Source organism: Macaca mulatta, chromosome 4 (genome assembly GCF_049350105.2).
Source record: "Macaca mulatta isolate MMU2019108-1 chromosome 4, T2T-MMU8v2.0, whole genome shotgun sequence".
NCBI lineage: Eukaryota > Metazoa > Chordata > Mammalia > Primates > Cercopithecidae > Macaca > Macaca mulatta.
The window spans coordinates 2350822-2373071 of record NC_133409.1 but is presented as its reverse complement, the minus strand read 5'-3'; the positions used below and the strand labels follow the sequence as shown (position 1 = coordinate 2373071).

The window sequence follows — 22250 nt, the reverse complement described above, 5'->3', positions numbered from 1 at the left end:
ACGGCAGGTGCGGCAGGGTACGGCAGGTGCGGCACGGTGCGGCAAGTGCAGCAGGGTACGGCAGGGTGCAGTAAGGTACAGCAGGGTACAGCAGGTGCAGCAGGTACAGCAGGGTACAGCAGGTGCAGAAGGTGCAGCAGGTACAGCAGGTGCAGCAGGTGCTGCAAAGATTGCTCACAACAGCAACAGCCTGGGATAAGCCAAACGGCTGTTAATACTGAATAAATTGTGGGTACATAAACCGCAGTATATCCAGGCAACAAAATGCTGTACAGCAATGGAAACAAATCTCACAGACACGAAGTGAAAAAAACAAATCACAAAAGAATGCACTTAAGAAAGAATATTACTCAACATATCAACAGCCCCAGATGAGACATGTGAGAGGATTCATTGTGATGATGGATTTCTCGGTGCCTCTTTGCCAGCTGGAGACCCCCAAGGCTGGCGATGCCCCTGCCTGGGCCTCCCTTGACCCCGGCTCTCTGCAGGAGGTACCTGCCTACTTGGCCCGCTTGTGTGAGGCTCTCGGTCCCATTGCCCTGCCCTGCACCTCTGGGGCTGGCCCGGCCCCACTGCTGTTTCCTGTCACGTGTGGCGGCTGCCTAGCGCTGGCTAAGGGAGGAAGGTGGAGGGCTACCGCATTACAGCATTTTTCATACCCGCATTTGGTGAGTCCTGAGTCCCTGTCCTGCATCCAAGAAAAATAGGTTACCCTGACAACTGAAGGGTGAGCAGGGCAGAGTTTTGTTTTGTTTTGTTTGAGACAGAGTCTTGCTCTGTCGCCCAGGCTGGAGTGCAATGGCACAATTTCAGCTCACTGCAATCTCCACCTCCGGGGTTCAAGCAATTCTCGGCCTCAGCCTCCTGAGTAGCTGGGACTATAGGTGCGTGGCACCATGCTCAGCTAATTTTTATATCTTTAGTAGAGATGGGGTTTCACTATGTTGGCCAGGCTAGTCTCCATCTCTTGACCTTGTGGACCACCCACCTCAGCCTCCCAAAGTGCTGGGATTACAGGCGTGAGCCTCCGTGCCCGGCTGGTGAGTTTTATTGAGTGACAACTCTCAGCAGAGAGGGGACCTGGAGAGGGCAGCCCCTACCCTCAGTCATGGCCCCCACCCTCAGTCAGGTGGTCCCCCAGTGTGGCTGAGTTTGGGGCTTTTGTGGATTCAGAATGGGGGAGTGCATGTTGATTGGTTTGTGACTATGCAAAAAAGGCTAAAAAAAAAAAAGGCATGACTCAAAGATGGGCACAGCAGTGTCAAAAACCAATTAGGGAAGAGTGGGTATATGTAAAATAGGGCCAATCAGAGGAAAGCGCGCCAAACAGGAAAAGAGGTTCTCAATCCGGTCTGTGGATTTACCTGAGACATGTAGTTCGGCTTTCAGACGTGAACCTGTCTTTGGTTTGGAGGTCGGGTTTCCCTGGGGACTGTGTCTGCTTGGGGATTTCTCTGACTCCTGCTGCTGTCAATTGTTAAGGATGAATGGCAGGAGGCAAGACTGACAGGGCCAAGATAGACCAGGAGGGGTGGGGGGAAAGCATGTGAGGAGGCTTGCGGGGTCCAGGAAGACGAGGAGGTTCGGGGAGGGCTGAGAACAAGGAGGCCGGAAGGGACTGTGTGAGGAGGCCTGGAGGGCCCAGGAGGGCAAGGAGGAGGTCAGGAGGGCCCAGGATGAAGGAGGCCAGGAAGGCCCAGAAGGGCAACAAGGAGGCCAGGAGGGCCCAGGAGGAGGAGACAGCTCGGGCAAACCTTAGGCCCACAGCAGCCCAGGGGCATTCTCTTCTCAGCCATCTTCACACCCACCTGCTGCTGTCTTCTCTGCTGTAGTGTTTTTTTGCAATTTAAGATGCCTTTTCAATGGTGAATAATTAGCACCTCCTTACAAGGCAGAAGTGCCATGACTTAATGAGGAGGAAGGAGGTCAGAGGCCACTCCCAGGCGAGGAGTCAGCTTGGCCCAGAGGCTGCAATGCCTGGTCGCCTTCCCCAGGCCTTCATTCTCACAATTTCTCAGAACTGTCCCCATGGTGATGGGACGGCAGCAGAGCATAAAGCATAAACCTGCAAGAGATGGACACTTAACCCTGACAGTGGGTCTTTTGTGGAAATAGGGCCGAGGAATGGGGGACCCGTCGGAAACCCCCAGCAGCAGGGACCCCCATGACAGGACGGAACAAGCAAACAGCTCCAGCCCCAGGCTCAGTTCTGAGTCCCAGACTTCCACCTGAAAATGGCCCTCTCTGATCCGCAAGGCGGGTCAGAACCACACAGTCAGTGAGACCTAGGAATGGCACAGAAGGTGTTCAAGGCCTGACTTCAGAAAGTCTGGTAGGGAAGGGACAGAGAGGCCAGAATTCCCAGAAGTCAAGCTCAGGGGCCACGTGGGAGTATGAAGGACACAGCCCGTGTCTGAGGACGGTCTCCATGGGAGGTCCAGACATGTCTGATGCAGGAAGCCCGGCCCGGCCCGGCCCAGCCCGGCCCAGCCTGGGGAGAGGAACCCTAGCCCAGCCCAGCCCAGCCTAGCCCAGCCTGGGAGAGAGCCGAGGGTGGGGTCACAGCCCAGCACAGGCCGGGGAGAGGAACCCTAGCCCAGCCTAGCCCAGCCCAGCCTGGGGAGAGGCCCGAGGGTGGGGCTGCCAGGTCGCTGGCTGGGGAGAACGCCCTTCTGGGAGGTGAGGCCCAGCAGTCAGGGAGCTACAAGGCAGAAGGTGAAAGGGGGTTGCGGGAATGCCTTCGTTTTTCGAATGAGGTCCAGTAGGAGGTTTCACAAGATAGATTAAAGGGTTAGACTGGTCACTGAAGGGAAAAAAGAAGTAATTATCAGTGAGCCTTGAAATAAATGGAACATAATGAAGTTTACCATCTAAAAGTTTGAGAGATGCAACATGTGGATTTGTTTGGCTGCTGCTCAGAACAAACCAACAGAAAATATTGTCAAGGCAATCAAGAATAATTTATTATGGCCTTGCTAATACAAGATTCCAAAAAATTACCTGTTTCGATATAATGTCCTGGTGGCTACGTAAAAACATACGTGTTCCAGAAAGGCACACTGAAGTGCGCAGGCGTACAATCACACGCTCAGGATTTGCTTTCAAATTCCTCAGCAGAGAAAAAAGGGGAACAAATGTTCTCACGGTCAGTCATTGTTGAAGGGTCCACTCTGCACCCCCACTGCACCAGGCACCAGAGGAACAGCGGTCAGTCTTGGGCATGTTGCTGAATCCCATGAGTGACGGCCAGTTCAGGAGGGGAAGCACCCAGCATGTTCCCCACCACAGCTGACACGGAACAAACACGTAAGAGGCAGAGCCACGAAGGAGGGAAGGATGGAAGGAAGTACGGAATGCGTATTTTAACAAACAGGAATTCGCAAAACAATGCAGCAGCCCTAACCACAATGAGAACGCATCAGCCTTGTATTCTTAGATTTCATAGCACCCCATACTGACCACATCGCCGTCCACTAGCAGCCTTGGTGCTCTTCTCCTTGGCAATTCCCAGATACAGTGGAGAGGTCGGTAGGACACAGGAGCTGAAACAGATACAAACCACATGAAACTAGGAGCGCAAACAACAATATGATAGAAATGTTTCAGTGACATACACACTTTAAAGACAGTTACAAATGACTAATTCACGCAGCTACGGACATAACAGTATTTGAAAATGAAAACTGTCAAGCGTATTCTTATCCTTGTAGGAAAAAATTAATATATTCTTAATAAAAGTGCTGCTTTATAATGTACATCCTGTTCTGAAGTAAAATAGTGTTTCAATTAAAATAAACTATCAACTCTTTCAACAAGACAGAAGCAACAGCATGAAAAAATGTTTCTTCCAAACAGTGTTGGTAGACCTCAGAGTTTCCTAAACTTTATTTCTGAACATAGAAAGAAATCCAAATGCCGCTTACTTGGTGAACACGCACACACACTCCACACTTGAAGACACTCTACCTGGCTGGCACCGAGAGGCTCTGCCTCAGGCCGGGGCACTGCTGAGCCCTGACCAGCGCGGCCGGGTCGATCTCCAACACGGCAATCTTCCCGCCAAAGAGGGAGGCCAGCAAGCACAGCGTCTGCAGGGACATAGTTTCAACATCGTCAGCGACACTGTCCAGTAAAAGCAGACTAAAAGAGCATCTGCACACATATCCTAACTTCTGCTTCATTCTCACAGCAGCAACATCGCCCCGCCACTCCTAAAACGTTTTCACACACAAAACCCCATTTACTCAGCCAGTCATTACAGGATCACTCCAAAGAAAGGAGAAATTGGAGGCACAGATCAGCACGTCTCACAGACAGGGAAGGCCGCATCTCAGGACTGACCTTGCGATCTGCGGTGCGGTTCCTCAGGGCACACGATCCGGCCAGTGGGATGCTGAGGCTCTGGAAATCTTCAGTTCAGCAAAGACCAGGAAGAACATGATGGGGAGGGAGGGAGCACACACACACGGAGTCACTGCCCAGGCCCCGCCACACACATTGCAGGCTGGGCACCACATATTCACACATACAAGGCCCCAGGCCACACACACACCAGACCACAGACCACACACACACCAGGCCCTGAGCCTCACACATGCCAGGCCCCACTCTGAGGCCGGGCCGTGACTCGGACTGGGACCTGCAGCTCAGCCTCCTGGAGAAGCCACACATCCAGCACCAGATCAGAAAGGAAATGTGTCATGAGAGCTGTGACCATTTGGGGGAAGGAAAGGCTGAGTTTTCAAGGAGAAGCCATGCCTGGCTGAGCTGAGGAGGGGCAAGGATGGGCGTCTGAAGGGAAGGGGGCGCATGAAGACAGATGGATCCCGCAGCCCCACAGAGGTCTGAGCATTCAGGGCTGGAAAGGAGGCACCGAGAGGAGCAGTGCCTGGGAGGCCACTGAGGAGGCCCTGCTGCAGCGGAGGAGAGGGACAGAATCCAGCCTGCTTTTCAGAAGTCGCCTGGGCTCCTGAGCAGAAAGGGTGCAGCTGGTGGCAGCCACAGAACCAGGAGAGGACAGGTGGGAACCACTGGGGTCAGGGGATGAGATGGGGGTCTTGGGGGAGGGGGATAAGGTGAGGGATGGAGGTGGGGGTGGAGGTGACTGTTCCTACATTTCTGGTGGGGGATGGGGGTAGAGGTGACTATTCCTACATTTCTGGGGGTGGCGGAAACTGGAGAAGGGAACCAGGGTTGGAGAGGGGAGTGCCTCAGCCAGGTTTATGCTGTATGAGCCTGGGGCTCCGGGAGGCTCTCTAGGAATGGTGGAGAATCCAGGGGTTTCCCAAGGGTGTTCCTGTGGGTGTACCACGCTGCTGAAGCCCGGGCAGCCGGGAGTGCCAAGCGAGGGCCTGGTGGATGGAGGGAAGGAGTGGCTCCAGGGCTGAGTGCCCAAGGGTCCAGGAAGGGCCCTCGTCCTTCAGTTCCAGCAGCACAGAGGTCCTCACATCCCCAATGCTGAGTTGTGACTGAAGCATCTCATCCTCAGATTCACACGGCGATGCCTTCTCCACAAACATTTTCACCACCCCACATACCACTCAAAGGAAAACATTACAGTTACATGGCATTTACACCAAAGATCTTACGCCTGTAATATAAAGCAGCTTCCACTTCCAGGTTTGCCAGGTTAAATATGAATAAGCCCACCGAACTTCCAATCCACATGCATTGGGTGTTCTCAGAAGAAAGACTGATTTAAGGAAAAAAAGAAAAGAATAATTAGGTGTTTTCAGAAGAAAGACTGATTTAAGGAAAAAAAGAAAAGAATACACACTAATCTTATTCCTGAAGGCTGGGCCCCACACCCGCCTCCTCGCCTGGCTGTGAGCTCTCCGCAGGAGTGGGGAGCGTGGGCCGGGGCCGGTTCTTGCCAGTGAGAACCACATCTGTGCCAGGCTGGCATTTCAGCCTGTGGTGGGTCCCCTGGGCACCTGCTAATGTCTGTGAAGATGCTCACTCTGACCTCTGTGGTTTCTATTTTCTTCTAAGGTTTCAGAAAATGTTGGCGCCAGTGCCTGGGCCAAGGCCACTGCTCAGGTAGCCTCTGAGTGACTAGACTTGAAGGCCACGCAAGCTGCCCACCCCTGGGAATGAGGAACCAACTCCAGGAGGAAAGTAGCTGGCCCGAGGCGGCAGAGTTAATACCACTGCCAACGGGGTCTGTTAATGCACTGAGAAGCCACCTCCAGAGAGGCTGGACGTGGACTTGGCAGAGGCACCCAGCTGGAACCTGTTTTCCAGACCTCCCCCTCTCCAGCTCCGCCCCAGGCAGCGCCCTGGACACCTCCTGGGCATCCACCAGCACCAGTCCACGGTTCACCCAATGACTATCATCAACAGAATGCGTCGTGTGGCTCCGGCTTAGCTCTGAGGGATCCCTCTGCTCTAGGTAAGACAGGGAAGCCTCAAAGTGCCTCAGGTCCATGCACCTGCCGGGAGCACAGCATCCAGCCTCCATGCCCACCCTGCTTCCTCTCTGTGGTTTGGACCAAGCAGGGAATATTCTGCTCCAGGGGCTGCTCTGCACAGAGACACAGACAAGCAATGGCCAAGGCCATTCAAAGCAAGGTTGCCCCCTAATCTCAAGCATTTTGGAGAGGAGAGGTAAACGTAATTGTAATACATTCTTTAATCACAGTTAAACAGTACTTCCCTACGTTGCCAAATATGTATAATATTTCTACTGAGCACAGAAATAAATAAAATCTGTCTGAGGTTAACTTTAAATGTGTAAAGTACAGCACAGTGGTAGATGGGAAAGTCTAGGCCATTCCGATCACCACTTCCCCTTTCTAAAGAAAAAGTTGTATCACAGAGGCAAAGATCTGCCTAGACTTTGGTAATAAGCTTAAAAATCCTCTCCAATTCCTTTTATTAAAGATACTTACATATCATTGCCCAAATTTACCAACTTTAAGATTTAAAACATGCAATCCCAAGAATGAGGTTAGTAATAGTCAGAGACAAAAATAATTCGGTTTTATTTCAGTCATTCTTAGAAAATGAACTTAACGTTCCTCTAAGGAATTTAAGAGTTTCCTTTATATGGCATAGGCCAAGTTTTTGATGCTTACCATCCACATGCAGAATCTGGGATGAGTGAGAGATCGCAGGGTGCAAGTCTCAGTATAGGAAATGTTACTTCAACCTGCTCTCCTTTTCCCAGAACACTTGTAGATGGAAGCTGGCTTTCTTCTAGGGAACAGAATCATTGACAATCTGAGAAGTGAACTTAAACGCATTCGTCAGGTTTAAAGGCTGAGGACTGCCACACAGAGACGCTGCAGTGAATGTGCACCGTGGAGTCACTCGGATCACGCATCGAGGAAAGCACCAGGGTAACACCCAGCATAACACCCAGCATGACGCGTGGGGATCACGTGTCGAGGAAAGCACGAGAGTAACACCCAGCACGACACATGTGCACCGCGGAGACACTCGGATCACGTGTCGAGGAAAGCACTAGGGTAACACCCAGCACGACGCGTGTGCACCGCGGAGTCACTCGGATCACACGTCGAGGAAAGCACTAAGGTAACACCCAGCACGACGCGTGTGCACCGCGGAGACACTTGGATCACGTGTCGAGAAAAGCACTAAGGTAACACCCAGCACGAGGCGTGTGCACCGCGGAGTCACTCGGATCACGTGTCGAGGAAAGCACTAGGGTAACACCCGGCACGGCACATGTGCACCGCAGAGTCACTCGGATCACGCGTCGAGGAAAGCACTAAGGTAACACCCAGCATGACGCGTGTGCACCGCGGAGTCACTCGGATCACGCGTCGAGGAAAGCACTAAGGTAACACCCAGCACGACGCGTGTGCACTGCAGAGTCACTCGGATCACGTGTCGAGGAAAGCACTAGGGTAACACCCAGCACGAGGTGTGTACACCGCGGAGTCACTCGGATCACGTGTCGAGGAAAGCACTAGGGTAACACCCAGCACGACGCGTGTGCACCGTGGAGTCACTCGGATCATGTGTCGAGGAAAGCACTAGGGTAACACCCAGCACGACGTGTGGGGATCACGTGTCGAGGAAAGCACGAGGGTAACACCCAGCAGCATGCTGCCTGGGAGCGATGCGACTTCAAGTACAGAACCAGAGTAAGGGAGTGGGAAAGAGGAGATGATTAACTGAAAGAATTTAACTTCATATTTGCTAAAACTAAGCTTAAGATTTGCTTCAGTAGTTCAGATAATTATTTATCAAATAAATAACAAAAATGAAGGTTTAAAACGTTAGGAAAAAATTGATGTACTGGATAAAGGTAATTTCAGACCTAATATGAAAAAAATAGCTTAAAGTCATCTACAAAAAAACACAACCTAAAAGAAAGAATGAGTAACCAGAGTGAGGAAGAGTGTGTAGGCTGTGAGCACAGGGATGACTACTGCAATACGAAATGTCGGCTGCACACACCAATGAAAGAGGTGGCCCCTGGACTGAAAAGGAAAATCAACGTTTTCTTCCAGGAGAGGGTCAGCTCCTTTGTGACAGTACAGCAGATAAAAAGCACACAGAAGTGAGCTGTGGTCAACAGGAAGCAACTCTGGACAGCAGGAGATGAGGTGAGGACGAGGGTGCGGGGTGGGTGCAGGTGGCATCTGAGATTCACAGGCCAGGTGGGGACGTGGAGGGTGCTGGGCAGGTGCAGGTGGCATCTGGGTCATGCAGTGTACTTTTCTGATCAGCATGACCTTCCCTCCTTGGTCGCCCACTGCAGGAAAGCAACCCACAGCCGCGCAGCTGCTGCCACGGGGCCTCTGCTCTTCTGTTCACCAAAGCCCCTCACCCTTGTCCCCACACACACCAGTTGCCTCCGTCTGCTGATGGCCCACCCCTCACATGACCTGCAGGGCCTCGGTGGTTTTCTGAAGTTGCGGCCATCGGCTTCTCCTACACTGGCACCTCTCTCTCCCCTCTGTGTGACCTAGGGCCCTCGACACAGCGCCTGGTGAAAAGACTGGGCCAAGTGGGAGGCCTGAGGGAAGGTCTGAGCAACCCACCTGGCTGACTGCACAGCCCAGACTTAAGCCTTCTCGTGGAGAAAGTCTCTGTCTTCTTCCTTAGGTCAACCCGTGCCACACGACGATAGTGGTGTCCATCCATCAAACTGAAGATCCAAAGCTACAAAAGCAAAGAACATGCAGACACGGCGCTGCAGCAAAGGTCCTTACGCAGAAGCAGCAACACCAGAGGAGGAGCAGAGAGGACAGACACGTCACAGGAAATTCCCTCCACAGCCTGCAGAGGCTCCCAGCACAGCTCTCTCCTGCCTTCAACATCCACCCTGGAGGCCCTCCTTACAGCCCACGCCCACGGTGTCAGAGCACTTTCGCACGGCTGGCACATCAGCTCAGAGTACACAGGCAGGATCCTATTGTGCAGGCCTCCCCAAGATGCTCCTCCAGGACCCCCGGGCGCCAGGCTCTCTGCACACACCCTACAGCTCCTCCGGGACCCCCGGGCGCCAGGCTCTCTGCACACACCCTACAGCTCCTCCGGGACCCCCGGGCGCCAGGCTCTCTGCACACACCCTACAGCTCCTCCGGGACCCCCGGGCGCCAGGCTCTCTGCACACACCCTACAGCTCCTCCGGGACCCCCGGGCGCCAGGCTCTCTGCACACACCCTACAGCTCCTCCGGGACCCCCGGGCGCCAGGCTCTCTGCACACACCCCACAGCTCCTCCGGGACCCCGGGCGCCAGGCTCTCTGCACACACCCCACAGCTCCTCCGGGACCCCGGGCGCCAGGCTCTCTGCACACACCCTACAGCTCCTCCGGGACCCCCGGGCGCCAGGCTCTCTGCACACACCCTACAGCTCCTCCGGGACCCCCGGGCGCCAGGCTCTCTGCACACACCCTACAGCTCCTCCGGGACCCCGGGCGCCAGGCTCTCTGCACATACCCCACAGCTTCACAGCCAAGAGCACGACCCACATGCCCTGGGTGAGAAGACAAGGGCAACAGTGGTTAACTTTGTCAAAAGGAAAAAAAAAAAATGTAAGTCTTCATATGAAATGAACTTAAAACGCTCACCTAAAAAAATGTTTTGAAAAAGACCAATATCTTCAGGTTTTTCAACAGTGTGTAAAGCTGACAGGAAACAGGCGCACAAGGGGCACTGGGGATGCCACCAGAGGAGCCATCCAGGGAGCCTCTCCAGGGCGCAGGCAGCGTGCGTGGGATGTCTGCTCACAGCCCTCTTCTCATCAGGTTTTAAAGGTCCCGTGAGTGGCCCTCACTTTAGCGGCACTCCAGAACCATGTATGGAGCTCTGGGACGTGCAGAGCCAGCTCCTCCACAGACCAGGGGGCCCAGGGCCATACTGAACCCGCAGTGATGCTGAGACCCACAGAAGGTCACATTCTCAGCACTGAGGTGGACAGGTTTTTTTCAAATCACAGGAAAATACAAAGCAGCATGAAGACAAAGACCCCTGTGTACATGCTCACGTACAGGAATGTGTGGGAACTGGAACTTCACTCTGGCTGTCTCACCTGGCCGTCAGCACACCCAGTGACCAGCTGCCTGCTTTCTGCATCAATGAACAAGCTGAGAAGAGGATATGCTGGTGAAAGCAACATTGGAAAATTTAGCTTTATAAGTGCCTGGTACCAGGTAAGCCGAGAACGATCAGTTTTACTTATCTCTTTACACATAATATTTACTTACAGTATTTCTGTTAGTCAAGTTTGAACTATTCCAAAATAATTTCTTCATCAAAAAGCAAAAATTGCACGTGAATACAAATGTTGAAAACCCCATGAGCACAAGGAAGGCTGGGGATGTCACCCCAAAAGGACGCCTGGGGAGTCCGCCTCAGATGGGTCCCAAGGAATCCCATCCCGCCTGCCCGACAGAAGGCCTGGTGGGCTTAAACCACGGCCCAGCTCTGGCTGCTTTATAGCCTAGAGGGAGGGCAGCACTGGTGTTCAATCAACATTGCACCTGGGGCAGAACGATTCCTGAGTTAGCCGGAAATAATAAAATTACAGACTTAGTGATGAAAATAGCAATCAAATGGATGCCTTGTTTTCTTGGAAAAAAAAAAATTGTTGCCTAGGATGTCGTTTCATCGAAAATTTACTCTAAACTGTCAATACTTTAGGAGAATTAGATAAATGAATATTGAAAAATGCTACACATCCTAATCAAACTATGAACGAAATCAAAGATCAAGTGTATCACTGTTCTTGGCAACCAAATAGTAATTCTGTATAATTAATTTCAGAAAAAAGATTCCAACGTACTTCCAAGAAATGCACTTCACCCTGAAAGAAAGCAATGTTTTCAAGTCATTACAGCACCACAGTCTGCACGTGGATACACTAACCTCAGAAAGAATGTTAAATCTTTGAGAAGATATAACGATAACTCTACCAGGTCACCGAAGTATACGTATATGCTTTAAGTGGCATTTTCATGTCACTTATCCCACGGAAGAATGCTCTCCTTTTAATTCCCTAACTCTCTTCTTCCGGAAAGACAGAACATGCAAAAGAGGAGCAAAGCGAATGCAGGAAACCAGTGCCCTGAGGCGCCAGGAGGACCAGCACAGGGGCTGCACGGGAGAGGTGCGGGGGCGTCACAGGCCGCTCCTTGTGCCATGCTCCACGGACACCTGCACCATCAATGCTGCGTCTGTGTGGCCGTGTGCCAGCTTCATTTGCCAACAAAAAGCCATCTGAGGGAAGAACGCAAGGACCCCGGCATTCACGAGCTGCACACGTGCTCAGTACCTGACCACGAGGCCGGGGTGTGGTGCACGCCCACGCACATGCTGGATGGGCGGGGCAGTCCTGGCCCTACCAACACCGCTGGTTCTGGGACTTGTTTCTACAGAGAGCAGAGGGCTCGCCTTCCATGGGGGCTCAGGCATTTTATCTGACAGCAAACGTGCTTCACTCTTCCAAAACAAAAAGGCCCAGACTCCACGCATACATTTAATTTTAAGTGAAAAACGTCAAGGACATTCACTGTTAAGTGAATCCTCTCCCTGTGTGGACGAGAGTGAAGGGCTGTAAGTCTGAGATTGCCTCATTCAGATCCACTTGAATGTCATGGCTCCATCTTATGCCCTAAGACGTGCTCTAGAAACAGTGGGTTACACACAGCCTATTTACAGGAAACATGAGAGTTTTAAATTTACCTGATAACACAGATGAACTGTATATTAATGATCCCGTACAATGCTCCCAGACCTTTGGGCAAACAGAGGGTTCTTTAGAAGAGGTAACAATGTTGCCATTTTTGCAACAGGTTAAGCTAACAGTACTATCCAGTATCAGATTAGTCAACATAAATGATTATCTAAAACAGAAAACAATAAAATGAGCACAAAAATAATAACAATGTAGAAACACAATAAAAGATGTCAGAATCAAAAAGAAAAAATTAACGTCACTTCCATAAATAAACCCCTGGTGGATTTGAAGAATTGGAAACAAACACGAAACAAGGTTAAAAACAGTTCCCAGGTATTAGTCAACGCTGCCAAAATAGGAGAACCAAGCGGGAAACTGTACCGGTCTACACCCTGTCAGGTGCACACTCGCGGGTGAGGTCTACACCCTGTCAGGTGCACACTCGTGGGTCAGGTCTACACCCTGTCAGGTGCACACTCGCGGGTGAGGTCTACACCCTGTCAGGTGCACACTCGCGGGTGAGGTCTACACCCTGTCAGGTGCACACTCGCGGGTGAGGTCTACACCCTGTCAGGTGCACACTCGTGGGTCAGGTCTACACCCTGTCAGGTGCACACTCGCGGGTGAGGTCTACACCCTGTCAGGTGCACACTCGTGGGTCAGGTCTACACCCTGTCAGGTGCACACTCGCGGGTCAGGTCTACACCCTGTCAGGTGCACACTCGCGGGTCAGGGCTACACTATCAGGTGCACACTGGTGTCAGCTGGATAAAAACTGAATTCGCATTTCATTTTCTTCCAGATCCTCATTTCATGCCTACTGAGCCCTCCACCCTGGAACTGGCTCTCCTGCTCTGGGCCTGGGAAATGCCGTGGAGAAGAATTTGTGCTTGGGCTCTCCCAGGCCCTGGATGCAGTTGTGGGAAATCCAGGGCCGCAGAGCCATCCTGTCAGGAATCCAAGCCCAGTCAGCGACCCTGGCAAAACGTCCGGCTTGGTGTTTCCATGGATATCAGGACAGCGGTAGCCTTGCGGAAGTGGGGTAGAAACATCACTCAGGCGGCAGTGGCCGCGAAGCCACCGCACAGCTCCGCTCTCACCACAGGTCTTTCCATAGCGCATGCCACGTGGGCACGCAGTCCATCGTCTATCCCTCACCTTAAAGCCTCTGTCCTCGGACACCGAGATGAGGGTGCCTGCTTGCCAGGGACAGAACTCCACCGCAGTCACTGGGCCCAGGTGGCCCTGCAGCTCGGCCTGGACAGCCTGCGTCTGAGAGAAATGTGTGCAGGAAGGTCAGTGATGGAACTTTGTGGTGGTTATTAACATCAGGATGTTCTATGTATGTCACAGAAAATAGCTGTTACAAAATAAAGCCCGTATTATTCCTCTTTTCAAGTTGGAACTCTGTATATAAACCAAGGGTGAAAAGTCAGATGTCTGAGCTAAGAGGAAAGCTCAGGCCACAGGCACAGTCTCAGCAGTGTTAAAAGATGACACTAACCAGAGCTGACCCTGAGCGAATTAGGAAGCTGGCGTCCCCTCAGGAATCCTGTCTCCCCACTGGCTGCCCCATGCATCCGCCCTGAGGCTCCCTGCCTGTAACTCAGAACCCACTGCTCTGTGTTCCCAATCCCTCAGCATCTGTTCTCCACCCGGGACTTCCTACAACAAGACAAGATGGCACAGCAGTAGGTGCTCATGAGTTATCCTTTCCTCCTGAAGTCCCTAAAACCTCCCACAGCCAAGAGAGCACCCCAGAAGTCAGCGTCTCAAGCTGGAGACGCACAGGGCTTCGTGTTTATATGGAAATCAGGCTTGAACAGCATGACTGAGGAATGGAGTAGTCAGAGCCTCGGGGATTCCTAAAGGTCACAGTCATATCCCTGAGAATATCCCCAGGGGATTCCAGGCACGAAGTGCTGGGGTACTGTTCTTGAATTTTACAGCACTCCATTTAAATAAGACAAATATCCCTTAGCATACATGCAGAAAAAATAAACATGTATATATGGTGACTTAACTTACAAATAGACATTTAACTCTGGAAGACCTTCTTTAGTAATATAACATATGGTCATCAGCAAATACAACTTAGAATACTGAGTATATTATGCCAGTTACCATCAGATTGTTAAAAATAAAAGGCAAGACTATAACCTGTGTAGGAATAGGGAGTTATGAGACTGTTATGAAATATACATTTCCATTTTCTCCAATTTCTATAAAATAAAGCTAGTCCACTGTCTATGATATGAATAACATTATAGCCTGAAAAATATTTGTTATTTCTTCTTGACATTTTATGTTGATTAAAAAGTGCCTTTTACCAGAAAGTGCTCAGTACTCATTTGAAGTCTTTCAAATCAAATAGCATAAACTGTTGACTTGCTGAGTATGCTGTTAAAAGAATGTGAGCTCTTCATGGACTCACGTGACAGCCATTCCCCACGTCTGAAAGTCATTCTCCCCAAGTGAAGCGTCTTTCAATTGACACGCCTGCTGCTAAGGAAGCCTGGGGAGCATCCCATGGGCTGCACACGCATCTGTAGCAGGCACCTGCTTACTCACCTGCTATGTGCCCGATTCAGGGGTGTGGCTCCAACCTGACCCCAGGCTCACTGTTCTCTCCATCTGGGACCCAGTATCTTCCTTCAAACACTAACAGTTTTACGCTTCTTCCTAATCCACTTTGGTTTTCCTTTTCCTGACATAACAATGTTAAATCTTTGCACGTTAATGGTAGTTTTGTCATAAATGGTGGGGTGGCCTAATGTTAATCTATCTATCACAGGATGTTTACAACAAAACATGAAATACTTACAACTTGGCCGGGCGCGGTGGCTCAAGCCTGTAATCCCAGCACTTTGGGAGGCCGAGACGGGTGGATCACGAGGTCAGGAGATCGAGACCATCCTGGCTAACACGGTGAAACCCCATCTCTACTAAAAAAATACAAAAAACTCGCCAGGCGAGGTGGCGGGCACCTGTAGTCCCAGCTACTCGGGAGGCTGAGGCAGGAGAATGGCGTGAACCCAGGAGGCGGAGCTTGCAGTGAGCCGAGATCCGGCCACTGCACTCCAGCCTGGGCGACAGAGCGAGACTCCGTCTCAAAAAAAAAAAAAGACATACTTACAACTGAAAAACCAACATATCCAGAAAGCTTTCACAGACAGACTAGGTAAAGCCCTTTACCTAACTCCTAGATACTTCCCATCATCTATCTCTCTGTGGCTTAACTCATGATGTAAACTTTTTAAATTTATGAGCCTTAATTTCATAATTAGTCCAAAAATAGTCCGAAGACATAAATGTCTTCTCTCCCAAAATGCCTATTACACATGAGGCCCATAAGAACCAATTACTATTCCATGGCTATCATCCTCCCTCGCCTACGTTTATTAAGTGGCTATCACAGGAAAAGCTACGCAGGCAAACAGCTTTGTTGGCCATGTTGACTTGGCAAATCAAAGCCAGAAAAACGACCCCAGGCCTGCGGTCATCTCCAAAATCAGGCTTGGGCAGAGCAACAATTCAGAGGAACCGAGTCTTCCTTCGTGTTCCCTTAGATTCCCACTTCCTGATTGCTAACACTGCTTTCAACATTGCAATGGGGCAGCTGACTGTTCCAGTCACACCCGAGGTTGAAATCACACAGGCAGGAAGAGGTGACACGTTTCCTTAAACTAACCCTGGTGATGAAATGGCTGCGAAAGTCTGATTCTTGATGAAAAGAACATTTTGATAAAAGATATAAACAAAAGCGCTATGCTAGGAAGGATGCCTACAATCAGGGAATATCTGAGAAATAAAAGTTTTGTAGAATATGTTTCTCTAAAGTCATGCCTGATACCCATATTCCATAGGGAGTTTTAATATTTATATAAATATTACTATCTGACACCAGTGGTTTTCCAATTGCAACATAAAGATATGATTTTATAAAAGTAAACTAAATTTAAGATATAGGTTTTAAAAAAAAAGGAGTACAGAAAAAAAGAAAAGACAGCTGGGCAAGGTCCTAGAACCTGGGAGGACCCATCAGCTAAACCCTTCGTGAAATGAAATTCACGTGTGAATTTCAATCTTACCTCAATATCCAGTATGAATACTTTGTTTCCAGCACATACGGCAACAACATGATCATCCGGGCTCAACTGTAAACACAGCACCTTTCCCAAAAGCGAGCCCACGACAGTCCCTCGAGGGACCAGCCCTAGAGTGAGTTTCACCGTTAGTGCCAGTTCACCAAATGCATTCAGCATTACATTAATCCGAGAAAAATACTGAGAATGTAACCCTCTATTCTAAAATTACTGAGAGAATGCCAATGAGCCTTTGATGTGATTTTGATTCTCTAAGAACATAAAAAATACCGGATATAGAGAAGTCTTCTGAAAACCTGGGGAATGCAGCACTTCCCTGCAGAGAATCCCTCAACATCAAAACAGGAAGAGACGCCTTCCCCTGGAGGCTGCGGTACCTGCGCAGTGAGGGTCACACACATCAAACTGCGTGTTTCGATGCTTCTCACCCACATCCAACCCCACGTCCACCCTCATGTCCAGGTTCAGCTAACATCAGTTGGAAGGAAGGGAGTAGAAGCCTATCCAACCGAGGCCTCCAGGGACTAAGCAATGGCAGGACACCCACAAGCAGCCAGGAGGTTCCCACGACCCGGACAACAAGTGCAGCAGCTGCAGCCTGATGCACAGTCCGTCATGCAAATCCACAAAGGTGAAGGAAAAAATGGCGGGCAAGGTCATCTGGTCCTAGTGTGCACCACGGACCTATCACCAGCAAAATGCAGATATACTCCACCCAGAGCCTGGCAGAGACACATGTGCACATGTCCCACAGCCACCAAGTCTACAGAGAAACATGTGCTCATGTCCCACAGCCACCCAGAGCCTAGAGAGACACATATGTTCATGTCACACAGCCACCCAGTCTAGAAAGAGATACGTGCTCATGTCCCTACATAGAATACATAGGTTTATAGTCTCTTTGCATTTATGTTTTAACGTAATCCTCTAACTTCTCTATATAATTCCGTAAAACTCAAATTCCTTAATGTGGTCCCTACCTAACTTTTCAACTTTCTCAGATGAGACTCTCCTAACATCAGCACGCTCCAAGCACAGAGGCAGGTTCTCACTCTTCCCAGGGCCTTGGCACATTTGGGTCCATCTGCCAAAAGCACAGTCGCCTATCCCATCCCTTCTCACCCTCAGCCCACATGCCCCTCCCTGAGATCCTGTATCTCAAAGTACCCCCATGTATGTGCGTGCTGCCCTGGCCTCATCTGCCTTCTCCACTGCACACTCACAATTCATAACCACTCGGTCGCTGGCTTACACAGGGTCTCTCTCAAACTCTGAGCTGTGACTTCCACAGGATTTGGGATCAAGCCCTTCCTATTCACTACTGGTCTCCAGCCTGAAATATTACAGGTGCTCAAGAAACCTTGCTGTGCAAGAAAAGAATATTTCAACTTTCCTACATGTTTTCAGGTTGATACAAAATTGACAGTTCTTAAAATAAAAAGGGACATAAGATCAAAACCAATGAGCCTGTAAGATCAGCATAACACGCAGCAAAGGTCAGTGAGTCTGAATGGCCTGGTGCCCTTCCCATATAAAGCACCCTGCTTGCATGCCTGGTTTCAAGGTAAAGGGAATACAAAATTATCCCAAATCCCCGAGGGATTGGTGCTACCCAAGAGAAACACCCTTGGGTGGTACCAAGTATACTGAAGGATGAGTTATTCCTTTTGTAGGTTTTTAAAAACAAGTTTTAGATTTTCATTTACCTTGAAGTACTTTCTCTCTACATTCATCCAGGTTCCACATTATAACGTAATCCAGCGATGCTGAGCAGATTAGAAGTGGGTTCACTTTATTTCCAAAAGCTATAGCAGTAATTGGCTGATGGTGTCCTCGTAAGATTAGAAGCTGAGAAAATTAACAAAAATAAAACACAGATTACAGACAATATTTAAAAATAAGAGTATAACAACATAACCTCAAACCTAAGAAATTAAAAGATTGAGTTTTTCAAATACATTCATTTTACATATTCATTGTTAATTCATTTGTTAAAATCTCTGCTATGTACTACTAAATTATTCTTTCAACCATTTCACTGCTATTCACTGTGACGCACACTAATAAAAAGATACCGGTTACCTCGTTCTTCCATTTCTTTATAACTTGTTAGTTAACCAAATATAGAATATGTCTCCACTACATGCCAGAAGAGGTAACAGCTGAGCTGAAAACTGAAGAATAAGGAGAGGAATGAGGGGTTGACAAAAGGAGGGGAGCAATGAGGTCCCAGGGAAAACAAGGCATGGGGTAAGAAACTGCTGAGACAAGGAAAGGAGTGAGAGGAGGCTGGAGAAAGGTGAGGCCCAGGTGTGGGGACCTTGGCAACTACACAAGGAGTGTTGATAGCACTCTAGGAAATTAAAATCCAGCAAAAAAATGCACAATCAGAATAATACAGTGACTAGATTTGTTTTCCAGGAACAAAACATTCCTAAAAGTATGGAGCAGACGAGTGTTGGGGGTGCACTGGGCTGGAGAGACAGATGGGAATGCATGAAAACACTCAAGGGAAATCCAGTAGAGACCTGGACTAAGATAGTGACAATGGAGATGGAGAGAAGATGATGACTGAAGATTCCGTGACCAATGGATATGGAGGGATGGAGGGAAAAACAAAAGCAAAGGGATAGGGTTTGAGGTTAAAATCCTGGGTGAATGATGCCTCAAGAACAAAATACAAAGGGAAAATGGGATGGGACTAGGGTAGATCATGGTCCATTTGGTCCATAGTAAGTTGAGATGCTTATAAGGTGATGTTAAATAGACAACGGGCAGCTTGATATGAGAGGTATCACTGGAGAATTCCACTTCTAGTAAAGGCAGGATACATCACCTCATCAGTACCAACCCTACTGATGAGAATTACAAGAAAAACTGGACAAAATTAAATACACACACACACACACACACACACACACACATATACACACACAGAGACACACATTTTGAAGGCATCAGAAAGCAACCAAGTCATGAAGAATTATGATAACAAGATTCCAGGGAAGAAAAAAAATGAGGGAAGTGACCCCAGCATCTGGGGTCACTTGTCCCATAAAGATATCTACTATAAAGAGAGTCTTCTGACAATTCCCCCAAGGCAGTTGAGGAGCTGAGATTCAAGGGGCTAAGGGCACAAAAACGGTATAATCAAATGAGTCATCTTCAGGGACACAAACAGAACTATCATATTGGGAGATGGGCAAAGATTTCTGTCACCTTACAAAGTAATTTTGAGAGACAGCTGACTGCCTTAATGTTGAGAACTCTATATTTCTTCCTGTAAAGAAATATGAATGGATTTTAGTAAATGTCTGCCTAGAATACAATCTACTAAGGTGAGAGGGATGGGCATGCTGCTAAACCCCCTCGGCTTAGAATGGGAACCCCAAAAAAGACAAAATCCAAGGAGTAAAGATAACTGTCAATAAAACAACCCTCATAAGAACTGACACCCAGCTATGAATTGTCTTAATACCTGACTAGTTCAGGGTAATCCAGGACTGCCAGTGCCCTAAACATGACCAGTGACCAGAAGCTAACATAAATTTGATCTGGAAAAATGTAAGATAATCCAGAGTATCAAATCAGCTATACTTTTTTTTCATATATAAAGTCCAGCAACCTAAAAAATAACCAGGGATTCAAGGAGACAAGACCATTTAGTCAAAAACAAAGAAAAATAAGGAATAGAGAAATGCAATGCCTACAAGTCATCCAGATAGACTTGAAACCAAACTAAAACTGATCCAAATGTTAGAATTACTAGACAAGAACATTCAAACCATTATTAAAAGTTTTTCCATACATTCAAAAGTTGAGGCATAGAAGATATTTAAAAGTCCCAAACCTAATTTCTGGAGATGAAAACTAGAATTAGATACCATTTCAAAAAACATTTAGTAGGATTAACCACATATTAGACGTTGCTGAGGAAAAGACTGGTAAATTTAAAGATAAAGCAATAGAAAATATATACAAATGAAAGAGAGAAAAAATACATGAATAAACATGAAAGAGAATCAGTGAGCTGTGGGAAACTTCACATGATCTGACATACAAGTAAACAGAGTCCACAACGTTTGGGATGAGGGGAATATTTGAAGAAATAATGGCTGAAAATTTTCCAAATTTGATGAAAACCATAAACCCATAGAACCTCAATGATAAAGTTTGGATGTCCCCTCCAAATCCCATGTTGAGATGTAATCCCCAGTGTTGGAGGTAGGGCCTACAGGGAGGTGTATGGGTCATGGGGGCAGATCCCTCATGGCATGGTGCCATCCTCATCGTGGTGAGTTCTCACAAGATCTGGTCATTTCAAAGTGTGTGGTACCTCCCCCCACCCCTTGCTCCTGTTTTTGCCATATGCCATGCCTGTTTCCTTGGCCTTCCGCCATGATTGTAAGGTTCCTGAGGCCCTCACCAGAAGCCAAGCATTTGTTGGTGCCATGCTTGTGTCAACAAAAGAATCAAACTCTGTAAAATATTTAAGAGATTTATTTTGAGCCAAATATGAGTGACTATGGCACATGACACAACCCTCAGGAGGTCCTGAGAATATGTGCCCAACGTGGTTGGGGTACAGCTTGGTTTTATGTATTTTAGGGAGGCATGAGACAGCAATCAAATACACTTAAGAAATACATTGGTTTCATTAAATACACTTAAGAAATACATTGGTTTCATTCAGAAAGGCGGGACAACTCAAAAGCTGGGGCTTCCAGGCTATAGGTAAATTTAAACATTTTCTAGTTGACAATTGGTTGAGTTTATCTAAAGATCTGAGATCAACAGAAAGGAATGTTCAGGTTAAGATAAAGGATTGTGGAGACCATGTTTTATTGTGCAGAGGAAGCTCACTGCAGACTTCAGAGAAAGCAGGCTGTAAAATTTTTCTTATCGGACTTAAAAGGGTACCCGGCTCTTACTTGATTATCTCCTGGATCTGGGAAGGAATGAAGGAAAACAAAGGGGAAAGGGGATTCTCTAGAGAATATGGATTTTTCCCACAAGAGACTTTGCAGGGCAATTTCAAGGTATGACAAGGAAATATATTTTGGGGTTGAATATTTTTTCCTTATCTCATAATGTTATGCCAGAGTCAGATAGAAAAGTCAGTCATGATATATAGGGTCAAATAAAACCCATCTAATGATAATTTGTGGCTTGTAGGGCATGACTCCCTAGGCCCCTTAGGTAGGAATTTGGGCAAGATGAAAAATCAGAGTTTAGTCCTCACTTGTACAGCCCGCAGAGCCATGAGTCAATTAAATCTCTTTTCTTTATAAATTACCCAGTCTCAGGTATTTTGTTATAACTAAACTCTGACTTTTTTCTTCTCCTGCCCAAATTCCTATCCAAGGGGCTTAAGGATTCACATCCTAAAAACCATAAAGTCTCCTCTGAGAGGTTTTGTTTAACCCTATATAACGTGGCTTACTTTCCAACCTAACTCTGGTATAACATCACATGATAGATAAAGAAGGTAATTAAAATATGTTAACTCCAATTATGTTTCTTTACCATATCTTGACATAGGCCTGGGAAGCTGTCCCTTACGGGGAAAATCTACATTCTGCAGAAGATTCCCTTCCCTCTGTAGGCCACTAAGACTCTGGCATTTTTTAAAAGTCTAATAGATATTTACAATCTATTCTCTCGGAAGCCTGCCACCTGGAGGCTTCTTATGTATAGTGGGGACCTTGGTCTCCACGATCCCTTATCTTAACCCAGACATTCCTTCTATTGAGTCTAGGTCTTCGGACAATAACTTAACACTTTCAACCAATTGCAATTTAGAAAATTATTGAATCCACCTATGCCCTGGAAGCCCCCACTTTGAATTGTCCCACCTTTTGGGACCTAAGCAATGTATATATTACATGTATTGATTGATGTCTTATGTCTCCCTAAATTGTAAAAATGCAAGCTGCAGCCTGACCATTAGGCACATGTTCTCAGGACCTCAAGACTGTGCCTCGG

At 48.2% G+C, this 22250-nt stretch overlaps 1 protein-coding gene across 12 annotated transcripts in view; it reads right to left on the bottom strand.

Annotated features, from left to right (window-relative positions):
* Positions 1 to 22250, bottom strand: part of WDR27 (WD repeat domain 27) — a 309044-nt gene that overhangs the window by 265033 nt on the left and 21761 nt on the right. For 9 of the 12 annotated variants that reach the window (XM_028846955.2, XM_078001101.1, XM_078001104.1 and 6 more), the window contains exons 3-13: positions 17972 to 18113; positions 16251 to 16375; positions 13318 to 13431; positions 12165 to 12216; positions 10513 to 10583; positions 9018 to 9138; positions 7080 to 7200; positions 5592 to 5695; positions 4345 to 4412; positions 3970 to 4091; positions 3463 to 3545 (exon numbers count right to left, since the gene is read on the bottom strand). In XM_028846955.2, coding sequence (XP_028702788.2) covers positions 3463 to 3545; positions 3970 to 4091; positions 4345 to 4412; positions 5592 to 5695; positions 7080 to 7200; positions 9018 to 9138; positions 10513 to 10583; positions 12165 to 12216; positions 13318 to 13431; positions 16251 to 16375; positions 17972 to 18113 — 1123 coding nt within the window. Of the gene's footprint in view, positions 1 to 3462; positions 3546 to 3969; positions 4092 to 4344; positions 4413 to 5591; positions 5696 to 7079; positions 7201 to 9017; positions 9139 to 10471; positions 10584 to 12164; positions 12217 to 13317; positions 13432 to 16250; positions 16376 to 17971; positions 18114 to 22250 lie in introns of all 12 variants that reach the window. The other 3 variants (XM_078001107.1, XM_078001103.1, XM_078001105.1) reach the window with 3 other exon arrangements.